Source organism: Mus pahari, chromosome 16, assembly GCF_900095145.1.
Source record: "Mus pahari chromosome 16, PAHARI_EIJ_v1.1, whole genome shotgun sequence".
NCBI classification, from domain to species: domain Eukaryota; kingdom Metazoa; phylum Chordata; class Mammalia; order Rodentia; family Muridae; genus Mus; species Mus pahari.
The window spans coordinates 57767006-57778627 of NC_034605.1; the positions used below are offsets into that span (position 1 = coordinate 57767006).

The following is an 11622-nucleotide window of genomic DNA, read 5'->3' on the forward strand; positions in this document are numbered from 1 at the left end:
GAGAGAGAGAGAGAGAGAGAGAGAGAGAGAGAGAGAGAGAGAGAGAGAGAGAGAGACTTATAGGGAAACTCAGTTATTAAGCCTGTGCTGGGTAGGACCCCTGAGACCTGAGAGCAATTCAGCACTGCAGTTATCTCTAGTGCCTGACTGCAGTGACCATGTGAGGACACTGCCCCAGAGAGACCGGAGAAATAGGAGAGAAAGGGACTCAAGAACATAGCTTCCAGCCTATAGTGTATACGTGTGTGTGTGTGTGTGTGTGTGTGTGTGTGTGTGTGTGTGTGTAGATGTACTTGTGCACGTGTGAATATAATAGTAACATTTAGAAGGCAGGCCATGAAATGGTAGCATTAGATGACAAGGAAGGATGGAATGCAGCCAGAACACATAAATCATGAAATGGGTTATAAAGCTCATTTCTGAAAGTTTCAGTTCTATCATCGTTTCTTCCTTTTTCTCCCCCACCCTTCCTTTTTGTGTTGGATAAGTCTGTAAAAGTGTAATTGATAGTGAAAGTATAAGTTTATTTTATTTTTGAAGAAAATGGGGAGGGGCCATTCTGGATATATCAGCCCTTGTAGGGCTGGTCCAGCATCTGTGTGGAAAGCTGACAAGAGAGGCATATGTATAGGTGACAGTCCTCAGTGCAAACTCTTACATCTGAAACTCAAGTCACTTTACACCTCTAAGCCCTGCCCCCAAACCAATCCACACCTTGCAGTTGTTTGGAGTCTCAAAGAAAAGTGACGTCACATTGGAGATTAATAGCTTAGAAGACTGGAAAGAGGCCACGTGGGTGTGAGCTCAGCAGCCCACATCTCTACTCACCCTATCCTGGAGAGCCTTAAACAAACACAGGATTGGTACCCAGTGCTCTGCTTACCAGTTCTAAGCTACCCGAGGGCCTTGGCATGCCCTCGTGTGGGCAGACTGAGGCTCTGTCTCCAGGATACAGACCAGAAGTCCCAAGGGTGGCCATGTTTCCACAGTGGGTATTGACTACCTATAGGAGAGAAAGGATAGCTGGATCCAAGACTGGTTAGTTTACAGGCTCCAAGAGGCAAACTCACACTCACAAACTCACACTCACAACTTCTTTCCTTCCAGAAGGAGTGAAGAATGGAGTTGTAAACAGAATCAAAAACTTCTGACCAGTAAAGATTCTTTAGCAATCCACCAGGAGGCAGGTGTTTTCGAGAAGTGTGTGTAACAATGTTTCCCTTCCCGCCCAATCCTAAGCCCCTGGAACTCCTGTGATCCCGCATCCTTTCTTTCCTTGGCCCCTGCAGACAGTCTATCATGACTACCCTTCCTGGGTCTTCATCATCAGTAAGTAACTCTTCTCTGCTTTTAAATACTTAGGCCGGTTTCCAACCCTCCAAGGACAACGCTCTGCCTTCCTCTACACTCAGTCCATTTCACCATTAAAACTCGTGTGTCGGGAGCTCCCAAGTCAAGCACTGACCTAATCCAGATGCCAATCCTAGCAGTCTGTTAGATCACACCGGGGCAGGGTAGCCTTCCACAGATCTGCCCCCAACTTGGCCAGAAGCATCAAGAGTTTTGCTTAGAAGGGAGCGGTCACTTAGGACCTAGCTGGGGCTCTGAGAAAGAACTTTAATGCCTGTCCTCTTTTTCTTGTCCCCACAACTACTGACTATTCCAAGAGTCTCCTGATATTTCTGCTTCTGCAGATTGAATCTAGCCCTGCTCACGCTGTCATGGCTCCTTCCACAGATGGAGCAGGACTGTCATGTGCCCTCACCCCAAGCTTCTTCTTGCTACTCCTTGATCCTCCAAATTCCACACACTCTGACTCCCCGTTTTCTGCTTTTTAGTTTTCACTTAAGTTGGTCCCCAGTCTGAAGGGCCAGCCCTGTGATGTCTGAGTCACCTCTGCCCTTCAATTCCAGGACAGGGTTGGGCAAATTTAGACCTGGGGCTCATGCCTTTAAACCTAGCACTTGGTCAGCTGAGGCAGGAGTATCAGGAGTCTGAGGACAACCTGGGCCACATAGTGAGACCCTATCTCAAAAGGAGACAGTAGATTTGGTAAAGCAAGAAATTTGTTTCTGACAACAACTCTCCCCTAAATTTTATATATATATATATATCTCACCACTTAGTTTCCAAATCTGTAGGAAGAGAACATACATTCAAGTAGTCTGTTAAAGGATAAAATAAGGTAACTGAAGCAATTATCTTTGTTCAAGGCCCAGCTAACATAATCATTCACATGCTTACCTGCTCACACACTCAACATTTACTCCACACATGCCAGATGACGAGGCTTCCTGCAAGGAACCCTAGGGTTTAAACTCTAGGTTCATGCATTTGGACCTCTCTCTTCTTCCAGTGAGAGACATGTCTCCACTCCTCCGTCACCAGAAACCAGTCCAAAGTCTACGCGTGTTTGAACTAAGAGCTTCTTGGCTTTTCTCATCTGAATCAGACACGGTTCCAAAGTGCTGCTTTTGAATGGTATTCTAGAGCCCCCTCCTGAGGCTGGGTACCACCATCACCAGTGAGAACTAAGAGCACAGTCTTGCTACCCTCCATTAGCCATAGGATGAGGCCTGCGGGGTTAGAGGAAGTGCTTACCGGGGAGATTCAGAAGTCGATCACCTTCCTCAGGGCTCAGCTCTTCTCCCAAATATGACCACAGTGATCGTGGACTAAGCTCAAAAGTGAAAACTCAGGGTCAGTTCTCCAAGCTCCACCTTCCTCTTAAGCCACTTAACAGAAATATGCTAATTCAGGGAAGGGTACTTCCCTACAAATCTGCCCTAAAAGGAGCCCAGAGTGGGCAGGACCATAGTACAAGCAAGCGAGGTGACCACAGCAAGTTGAAGGCCCAACTAGGTTAAGGACTCCAAAATATTCCCTCGGCAGTGCTAAGAGCTCTGTTTGTTTGATACACAAAGTTTTCAAGTGCCAACCAAGTTCCTTGGAAAGAAGCAGAGACCAGCCTAGAAATTTGTGGTTGAAATAGGCAACGTGTCAAAATGTAGTAAGCAGAACTGTAAGAAGCAATGTAGGAACCTAAGAGGAAGGGCCATCGTGACTCTGCAGGAGTGGGCAGGGCAAGTCGGTGAAGTCCTTTCACAAAGAAGAGAGCATGTATGTAGTCAAGAGTCATGTGCGTGTGTGTGTGTGCGTGTGCATGTGTGTGTTGTGCATAGAATTGGGTATAGCTCTCAGGACCTACATGGAAAAAGAAGTAACAACTAGGCCAGGAAGTCTAAAGGGTCTGTAAGGCAAGATGGGGCAAGTGTTTGCCTGGGGGGGGTCTTCACTTCTGGGAGATGGGGTTCTTAAGCTTCTGTGGAGCTACTCTACTGGACACTACACTGCTTTACCACCTAACTTCTGAAATACAGTCTTGGGGAACTAAGTGTGTGTGTGTGTGTGTGTGTGTGTGTGTGTGTGTGTGTGTGTTCAGCTAACCCCAATATACCAACTAAAGAAATGAATAATAATGAAAAGCAGTGGGCAATTGGAAGAGGGACAGATAAAGGGGTCCAGTGACCTCCAGGACTCTCTGCAGGGTACTTAGAAGAATTTTCTGCTCACAGTGAAGGACTGGGGCGGAGTCAAGAGATCCAAGTTAGCAGTCTTGATCAAGGTGTGCTTCCACCCCTCACTCTCAGCTCTTATCCTGCAAGGTAGTCTGGCAAGCTCCTGTCATCCAAAGGAGGTCAGTCTGGGTACCACACTTGACATCTGAGAGGAAAGTGCTATCCTGAGAGACTTTGATGGTCACGGAATACAAAATGACTGAAGGTTTAGGACGTGACTTAACTTTGTGCCTTCAGCATTGAAGGAAGAGATGGGTCAGAGAGACACACACTCTCTGAGTAATTAACATGTCCATGCAGAGCAAGCAGTAGTCAGACACAATGCCTAACAAAAGCAGCTTCTAAGTGCCTGTTAGAGCTCAGGCAAATTGGTGGGCACAAGACTGCCACTTAGCAGTCATGCTATTATCCAGTTAGTGAAGGCCTCCACAGGACACAGGCGAGCAGAGGTGGCTCCTGTAGCCGCTTTGATGTGATCTGACCTATAAACATGGCAAGTACAGCCCTACCTGCAGTTTCCTGGATACCAAGCAGACATACAGGCTTTGAGAGACAGGGAAGTCAAGAATGATGTTTGGGAAGGCAATCTGACTGTGCTCTACAACACAGCACCGTTCTGAGTCTGAGGCTCCAGTGCCTGAACTCCATTTAGTTGAGGGAGATTATGGAACTGAAAGCGAAAGTCTAGCTATGATTCACGACAGCGGCAGTCTCTAGGCAGCATGAGGGTATGCTCCTGGAAGTTATTTTCATGACTCTTTGTCCGTGATTCTCAAAGTCCCATCTTCATTTCACCAGGAAGTGGGTTGTCCTGGCTGTAGTCACAGTACCAGGGACCTTCTAAGTCAAGGCCAGGGTTTGATGCCTGGGAACATTTTGGTCCAGTCCTGTCTGTAACAGGGGCACAGCACTTGCCAGCAAGTCAAGAGGACACAGGATGGCTACTAACCAACAAGGGAGAGTCAAACCCTGACAAGGCTCCCTCCACACTTCCTAGTGCAGCCTGCACCACCCAGAAGGAACTGTAGAAGAGGGGGAGAGCCAAACAGTGGAACCAGAATCTCACCGCTGGGCTGGAAGGCCAGGTCCTCCCTTCTCTGCGCCTCCCAGCCTGCAGTGCCCACAGCCAGCTCCCCGATCATCTTCCATATGCTTTATGCTTTGTATAGGCCTCACGGCTCTCACAGGCACTGCCCTGCTTCCGCTGAGTCTCTGTTCCTATTGATGTGTCTACAATGACCTACTGATACCCCTGGCCTCTCCATCCCTTTTGTCCATTCCCCTTTCATCTCAGTTCAGTTAGCAACAGTGGGACTCCCATATCCCAACCCTGACCCCCCACAACAAGTAGGCCCAGCCTTGACCCCAGCTGGGAGCCAGTCTACTGTATTTATTAAAACCATCTGTGTTTACCTTACCCACCCAACTGTGGGCTCTCAGGTTTCTTCCACACCTTATGAGACTTGGTACCGGGTTCTGGATTCTAATATGGAGTAAGTCTCAGTTAACTTTTACTAAATGGAAGTGCTCTCCCTCAAGCTCAAGAGCTCCTGGCGGGGTTTTGAAACAGCAAGAAAACGGCCTGTTTCAGGTGCACAGGCTCTCAGAACTCTTCCAGAATGTCGACGATGCCCCACCTTCCCAATGGCAACCACCAACTTCCCATCAATTCACAACCTCCCTTCTCCTCTCTCCAACTCCCATTGGCTAAACTCAACCTAAGGCCTCACAGGCAAGTAGCCCAACCCAAACTCAAATTCCCAGAGTCATCAACATGGTATCAGACCTAAGTTCAAACTCAACCCATTTTCCCAACTGATTTATGGAAGCTTTCCATTTTTCTGAGTCTAAAGTTTGGGTGGGTTTTGTTGTTTTTTTATTACTGTGTACATGATGTGTGTATGTGGGGGGGGAGGGAATACATGCCACAGTGAACATGTGGACGTCCAAGGACTTTGTGGATTGAACCTAGGTCATTAGGCTTGTACAGCATGTACTTCACGTGCTGAGTCATCTTGCTGGTCCAGAGTCTGAATGTCCCATGTATAAAACATGGAATTTCTCTGTAGGATTTGCTTTAAACCTGTAAACATCAGCCTTACTGCAAGTTTATTGGATACCAACTAGCCATACAGGCAGTAAAATATGATGTTGGGGAGGGCACAATGGCCATCACCCCCACATGTACCGCCCAGCCAAGGGTTATAGTTTCTCAGCTGTCTTATTAAAATATGAAACTGGAACAGGAAGTGAAAGGTCCAGCTTAAGTCATGCTTATGACAAGCTCTGCCAGGGTCCTTGGGTCTATTCTGGGTGACCCAATGTTTATCTTTGTCTTGTTTGAGACTGGGCCTTTCTACATAGTCCTGGCTGTCCTAGAACTAACTCACCATGGAGAACAGACTGGCCTTGAACTTACTAGACCCACCTGCCTCTGCCTCCCCAGTGCTGGGATTAAAGGTGTGTGCCAATATACTCAGACTTTTATCTTTTTAAGTAGACTCGAGATGACTACTTCCAGGTTGGGTTCCCCAGAAGTTGACCTAATCATTCATTTTATTTCAGAAGGTTCCAAATAGGGCTGGGGCTAGGGTGATGAAAGTGAGACGGAATGCTGACTTAGAGTCCTCTCAGACTCGTCCAGTGCACACCCTGCACTTACATGAACCCAAGAGTATGGGTCTCACTCCTTCCTAGTCATGAGGGGATTTGGATGTGAGTTAGCAGGAGACAGCCAAGACAGTACACATATTTACACTGTTATGGGCACGATGGTGATCCAACCATACAAGGGAATCCCTGAGAATATGGTAGAACGTACCTCAGTTGTTCTATCTGAGACATGAAGAAAATGAGTTACCTCTACACTCCAACTTCTATTTTCATTGGCCAAGGGCTGCAGCGGAGCGCTGGTTCTTGGCCCTTCTGGCTTGTGCCAACATAAGGCAAGGGCCACCTTCTCACACAGGCACAAGTATCTGCAGTAAAGCCCTTTGAGTAGAGAGTCTGTAGAAGGTAAGAGCCCAGGGGAAGGGGGTCAGGCATGACTTCTGACAGAAGGCTCTTTTAAGGACAAAAGGAAGGAACACAACTGTGATGATGTCAGACAAACGTCTCTCCTTCCCAGGTTGTAGCAATAGTTTAAGCTCATGGAGCTTTAACATTCTCCATGAGCTAGCAATCTTTCAGGACTACCCAGAGGCCCCAGGAGAGCTGTGTGCAAGACCCAGGCTCTCAGTGTGCTCACCACTTAGAGATAAGTCTCTTCTTGCTGGAGGCCATCTCTCTGGCCTTTCCACCCCACACTGCAATACTTATGACATATAACAGTACAGTAACGCCACTAACTCATTGCTGCCACTACACATTTGCAGCAAATGGTTGAGTCTTTATAAACATTTTGTACTTAAAACACTAAGTACTTTTTTTCTCATTTTACAGACAAGTAAACTAGGTCCCTGAGTTTACCCTATATCAGAAGTAGGGTGTAGATCTAGGTTGGTCTGACATGATCTTCATGTAACTCTTCACTCTTTGTCTAATGCACCTCCTATCAGACTACAGCAAGGAGAGAGACTAAGATTGCTATGGTGGTTTCAATATGCTTGGCCCAGGGAGTGGCACTATTAGGTGTGTTCTTGTTGGAGTAGGTGTGGCTTTGTTGGAAGAAGCATGTCACTATGGGGATGGGCTTTGAGACCCTCCTCCTAGCCACCTGGAAGACAGTCTGCTCTTGGCTACCTTTGGATAAAGATGTAGAACTCTCAGCTTCTCCAGCACCATGCTTGCCTGAACACTGCCATGCTTTCTGCCATGATGATAATGGACTGAACCTCAGAGACTATAAGCCAGCCTCAATTAAATGTTGCCTCAGCCATGGTGTCTGTGCACAGCAATGGAAACCCTAACTAAGATAACTAGATAAACGAGCAGCCTCCACTGAAGGCAGCTTGAGTTCCATGTAGGCTAGGAATTCCTGGCTTAGCTAATCCACACCTTTAGCCAATTGCCCACATTCTCTACAGCCTGCTCAATTTTAAGCTAATCTCCCTTTAGAAGCAGTTCGTTCCCTTGACCTCCTATACAGAAATACGAATTATACCATTTATAGAGATCTCCCTCCTAAGCGAGCACCTAATGAGAGATATGAGTGAATTACACTGATTGGATATATCTGGTACACTTTCCCTTAGAAGAAAAAAAACGAAAAAGCACTAATGTCAGAAGTACAGCATTTTCCTTAGAAATGAAGAGTACATAACTGTGGACTCACTGCCACAGACACAGGGGGCTTTTACTTGTTCCTCTTGATCTGTTTCTTCATCTGAAAGTTGGTTATAACGAGTTTCTGAGGATCAAATGATTTTATATATATATTGGCTGGACTATAGTGATTGATCAAAAATTAAGAGATATTATATGTGTGATACTGGTCAGTGTCAACGTCATCCAGGAACAAGATATTATCACCTGTGGTGGAAACAGATTTTCCAGACTGACTATAACTCAAAAGTGTTTGTGTGCTAAGTGCCTCAATGTCTGTACAGGGTCTTCTAATCCAGCTATCTGAGTTTCCCAGTGTGGTACACATCTCATTTTCATTTTAAAAATAAAAGACAGCTTTAGAGATGACAAATCAGAACTTAGGCATCTGAGTAACATGTTACTTTATCCTGGTCTAAAATCCTGCACTGGTCAGCAGCTACCTCCTACAGTCTGTTTCATTGAGCTGTCAATCAGCTGGGACCAAAGCTGGCTCTTCTGCAGCCTTGTTTGACTGTCCCCCTTGGGTATCTTACTTCTGTGATTTGAGTCTCTCACTCTGGCGTCACCTGAGCATCAAGGATGACCCACATCCCTATCCTGCACTGGAGCAGACTGCAGAGACTGTGTGCTGCTCTAGCACTGCCATCAATACAGAAACCGCTGCTGCCAGGCGGGCTCTGGCAGCTAGCAAACAATTGTGGTTTAAAAAGACCACTGTGCCTGGTACTCCCACTGGTAAATCTATTTTGAAGAAAAAAATGCATAGACACTAATACAACAGTTCACTTAAAAATTCCAAGGGAAGAACGGCAAGTCACACTTCTACACAGTCACAGGTCTTAGCTGAGAGGTCTTAACTGGGTGAGCAGGTCACTGAATGAAAGGGATAACAGTTAGTAGTGGGATTAAATACATTTGGCACAGCCAAAGTGATGTCAGGTTCAGTCAGTGTTCAGAATTGTGCAGTGTAATTTAAACGAATTTGAGTAGTGTGTCAAAGATTAGCAATGAAATTCATTCAGGAACACATAGCTGATGAGTGAAAACTGCCTCTTCAACTGAAATATCCCTACCCCAAAGCTTAAAACAGAAATGAAAAGAAACACTTCCATCTATTGAAATAAGATTTCATACAAAGATAAATATATTTAAATTTTAACTATAAGCAAATTCAAACAGAATAATATTCACAGTTGTCTGAACAGATCTTATAAAATATAAAACCAGGATGGCGAATGGGTGCTGGCGGTGATAACAACAGGGTCAGAACTCTCACAACAAACTAAAGACCACTAATTAATGAACACGACCAACCCAACAATACGTGTTCTGGTCACCCTCCAGTCTCAAGGAATTCAAGATTTTCTCCTCCTTCCTCTGCCTGATTTGGTTCGTGACCGGAAAGCAAACTGGTCTTTAAAGTCCACTAAGCAATTTGTAGCTTCGGAAACAGGAACAAAAGACTTGATGGGAGACTCATTTAAGTTGAGCTGTGAGAGGGAACTCGGCATCTCTCTGCTGCAGCTAGCCTCTTCCACCTCTGGTGAGGGCGTCCTGGACAGAAAGGTAAATAAATAAGTAAGTAGATAGATAATATATAGTGAATTCAAGTGATACATATAGTTTGTGTGTTCTACAGATGCTGGGAATTTTGCCTGGTTCCTCTAGAAGAATAGCCAGTGCTTTTAACCACTGAACTATCTCTCCAGCTCCCAGCCTTTATTTAAAAAACAAATTCTCACTATGTCATGAATTCAGAGATCAATCTGCCTCATTTGTACTAGGATTAAATTCAATATAACCTACTAAGCATCAAGTATGTGCTATTATATACTATAGTGGGGGCTTAAAATTATATTAGTACAAATAATTTCTGTAATGCTCTGGCCATAAATACTACCACTCTGCTTTTACAGATGAAGATGCTGAGTAAACTCATGGAACATGGAAACGTGGGGAGACTGTGGAGTCAGATCCAAATTCCCAAACTGCCAACATCTGCTAGAATTTGGGTTTGGACAGAAGAGAAAAGAGAAAGAAGTAACATATAGCTCTACTTAAAACATCACTACAGCTATCCAACCAATTCTTAGTCCAGATACAGCAGGAGCATTAAATTAAAGAATTACATTACTTCCATAGTGATTTCTATTGTAGTAGTCTGACTATATTCTACACAAAGAGTCCATCAGCAGGCTCACACTTGGCAGAGCTGTGACAGCTGTACTTTCAATATATACCTCAACTTACCTGAAGGTTCTTACTTCTGAAGACTTGGGTTTTTTCTCTACACCTGGAGAGAGAATAAAAGTACTAACATTAGCAGTCATAGCTTCTCCCGTCTGGTGCTTTTCATCAGGTCTATTCAAGTAGCTCAGATCTCCACTTCTCAGCCAATGGAATATGAGCATTAGCATCCAACAGCTCAGCTGCAGGTGAACACTTAGGAATGAATCATTTCTGACTAAATCAACGTCAGATCTAGACTCAGACAATAGGGCTGCCAGAGGAAATCTGTCACCTGAGAGATGTATAACCTGTTGATCTAGAAGAAGTAGGATGTAAATCTTTTTACAAGTCATCACAAGGCAAAACAGATTTGTTTGGTGGTAATAAAATATAATAACTAGACAATAAGCAAAAAGTTACTGCTCCATTTGCATTTGGTAAATTTTAACAATACAACTAATAGGAACAATAGGAGCAATAGCATCTAACATCCATCAAAAGCCAGGGGATGTGTTTAGGTGTTAACTAGAGACAATCCTTTCAATCACTACAGTTACAACTCCTAACGCTCTTCGTGAATCTACTCTAATATTCTCTAAATACTAGAGGCACACAAAGAGGGATTTTAGAATTCTAATTATAGAATTACTTCCTACAATTACTTAGGAGTGTAAATTGGGATACTGAGCTAAAGCTAACACACAATGATTTACAAACATTCAGAAGAGGCAGTAATGTCTGCATGTCCAATTCCCATGACTGTTCCTTTAGAAGATCTGCTTTCTGGCATGTGTTAACTTTTTTGCAATTTTGGAACCACTCTCCCCAGATTAACAGGCAGTCCTGACTCTAGACTTTATAAAGCATTACATTAAACATATGAAGAGTAAGACAGGCTGTCTCTCCATCCGTCCTTGAAAAGAGACAACCTAGATTAAATCTTAAAGACTGGCTGATTGGCTCCAAAAATTCCCTTGTCTATCCCCAGCAATCAGCTGAAGGTCAACAGTTGCCATCTTCACTGGACAGCCTCAACAGAACCCTGAAAAATGGTTCTGGAGTCTTCACCTGTGGTCCTATGCTCAGACTGCTCCAAGAGACTGAGGAGTCGGCCTTGACTATGGTCTTTGTCCTGTGATAGAGAAAAACAGACAGAAAGATTACTTCATGGAAAGATTAAAAACACAACTGACTTAGCCCAGATCAAAAATTTCCCAGAAGAATGTGGTGGCACAGCTGGGACTAGCTTAGTCTTTTGCTTTATAATAAATGAGGGTAGATGAGAAAAACAGCAAACTGTAATGAAGAGAATAAAGCACCATATAAGGAACACAACTTTCCAAGTGAAGTGGTGCATACCTTTAACCACAGTATTCAGCATACAGAAGGAGGGAGTTCAAGGACAGCCTGGCCTACATAGGAAGTTCTAAGCCAGTTAAGGCTACACAGGGAGACCCTATAAGAAAGGAAAAAGAAAGAAAGAAAGAAAGAAAGAAAGAAAGAAAGAAAGAAAGAAAGAAAGAAAGAAAGAAAGAAAGAAAGAAAGAAA

At 44.4% G+C, this 11622-nt stretch overlaps 2 protein-coding genes across 3 annotated transcripts in view; both read right to left on the reverse strand.

Moving 5' to 3' along the window:
- Positions 1–2644, reverse strand: part of Hk3 (hexokinase 3) — a 14801-nt gene extending 12157 nt beyond the window's left edge. The window contains exons 1-2 of the mRNA XM_021216062.2: positions 2602–2644; positions 884–1003 (exon numbers count right to left, since the gene is read on the reverse strand). Coding sequence (XP_021071721.1) covers positions 884–979 — 96 coding nt within the window. The 5' untranslated portion in view covers positions 980–1003; positions 2602–2644. The remainder of the gene's footprint in view (positions 1–883; positions 1004–2601) is intronic.
- Positions 2645–8965: 6321 nt separating this feature from the next.
- Uimc1 (ubiquitin interaction motif containing 1) overlaps positions 8966–11622 on the reverse strand; it is a 66819-nt gene continuing 64162 nt past the window's right edge. For both annotated transcript variants that reach the window (XM_021215475.2, XM_021215474.2), the window contains 3 exons: positions 11142–11205; positions 10095–10137; positions 8966–9398 (listed from right to left, as the gene is read on the reverse strand). In XM_021215475.2, coding sequence (XP_021071134.1) covers positions 9200–9398; positions 10095–10137; positions 11142–11205 — 306 coding nt within the window. In that variant the 3' untranslated portion in view covers positions 8966–9199. The remainder of the gene's footprint in view (positions 9399–10094; positions 10138–11141; positions 11206–11622) is intronic.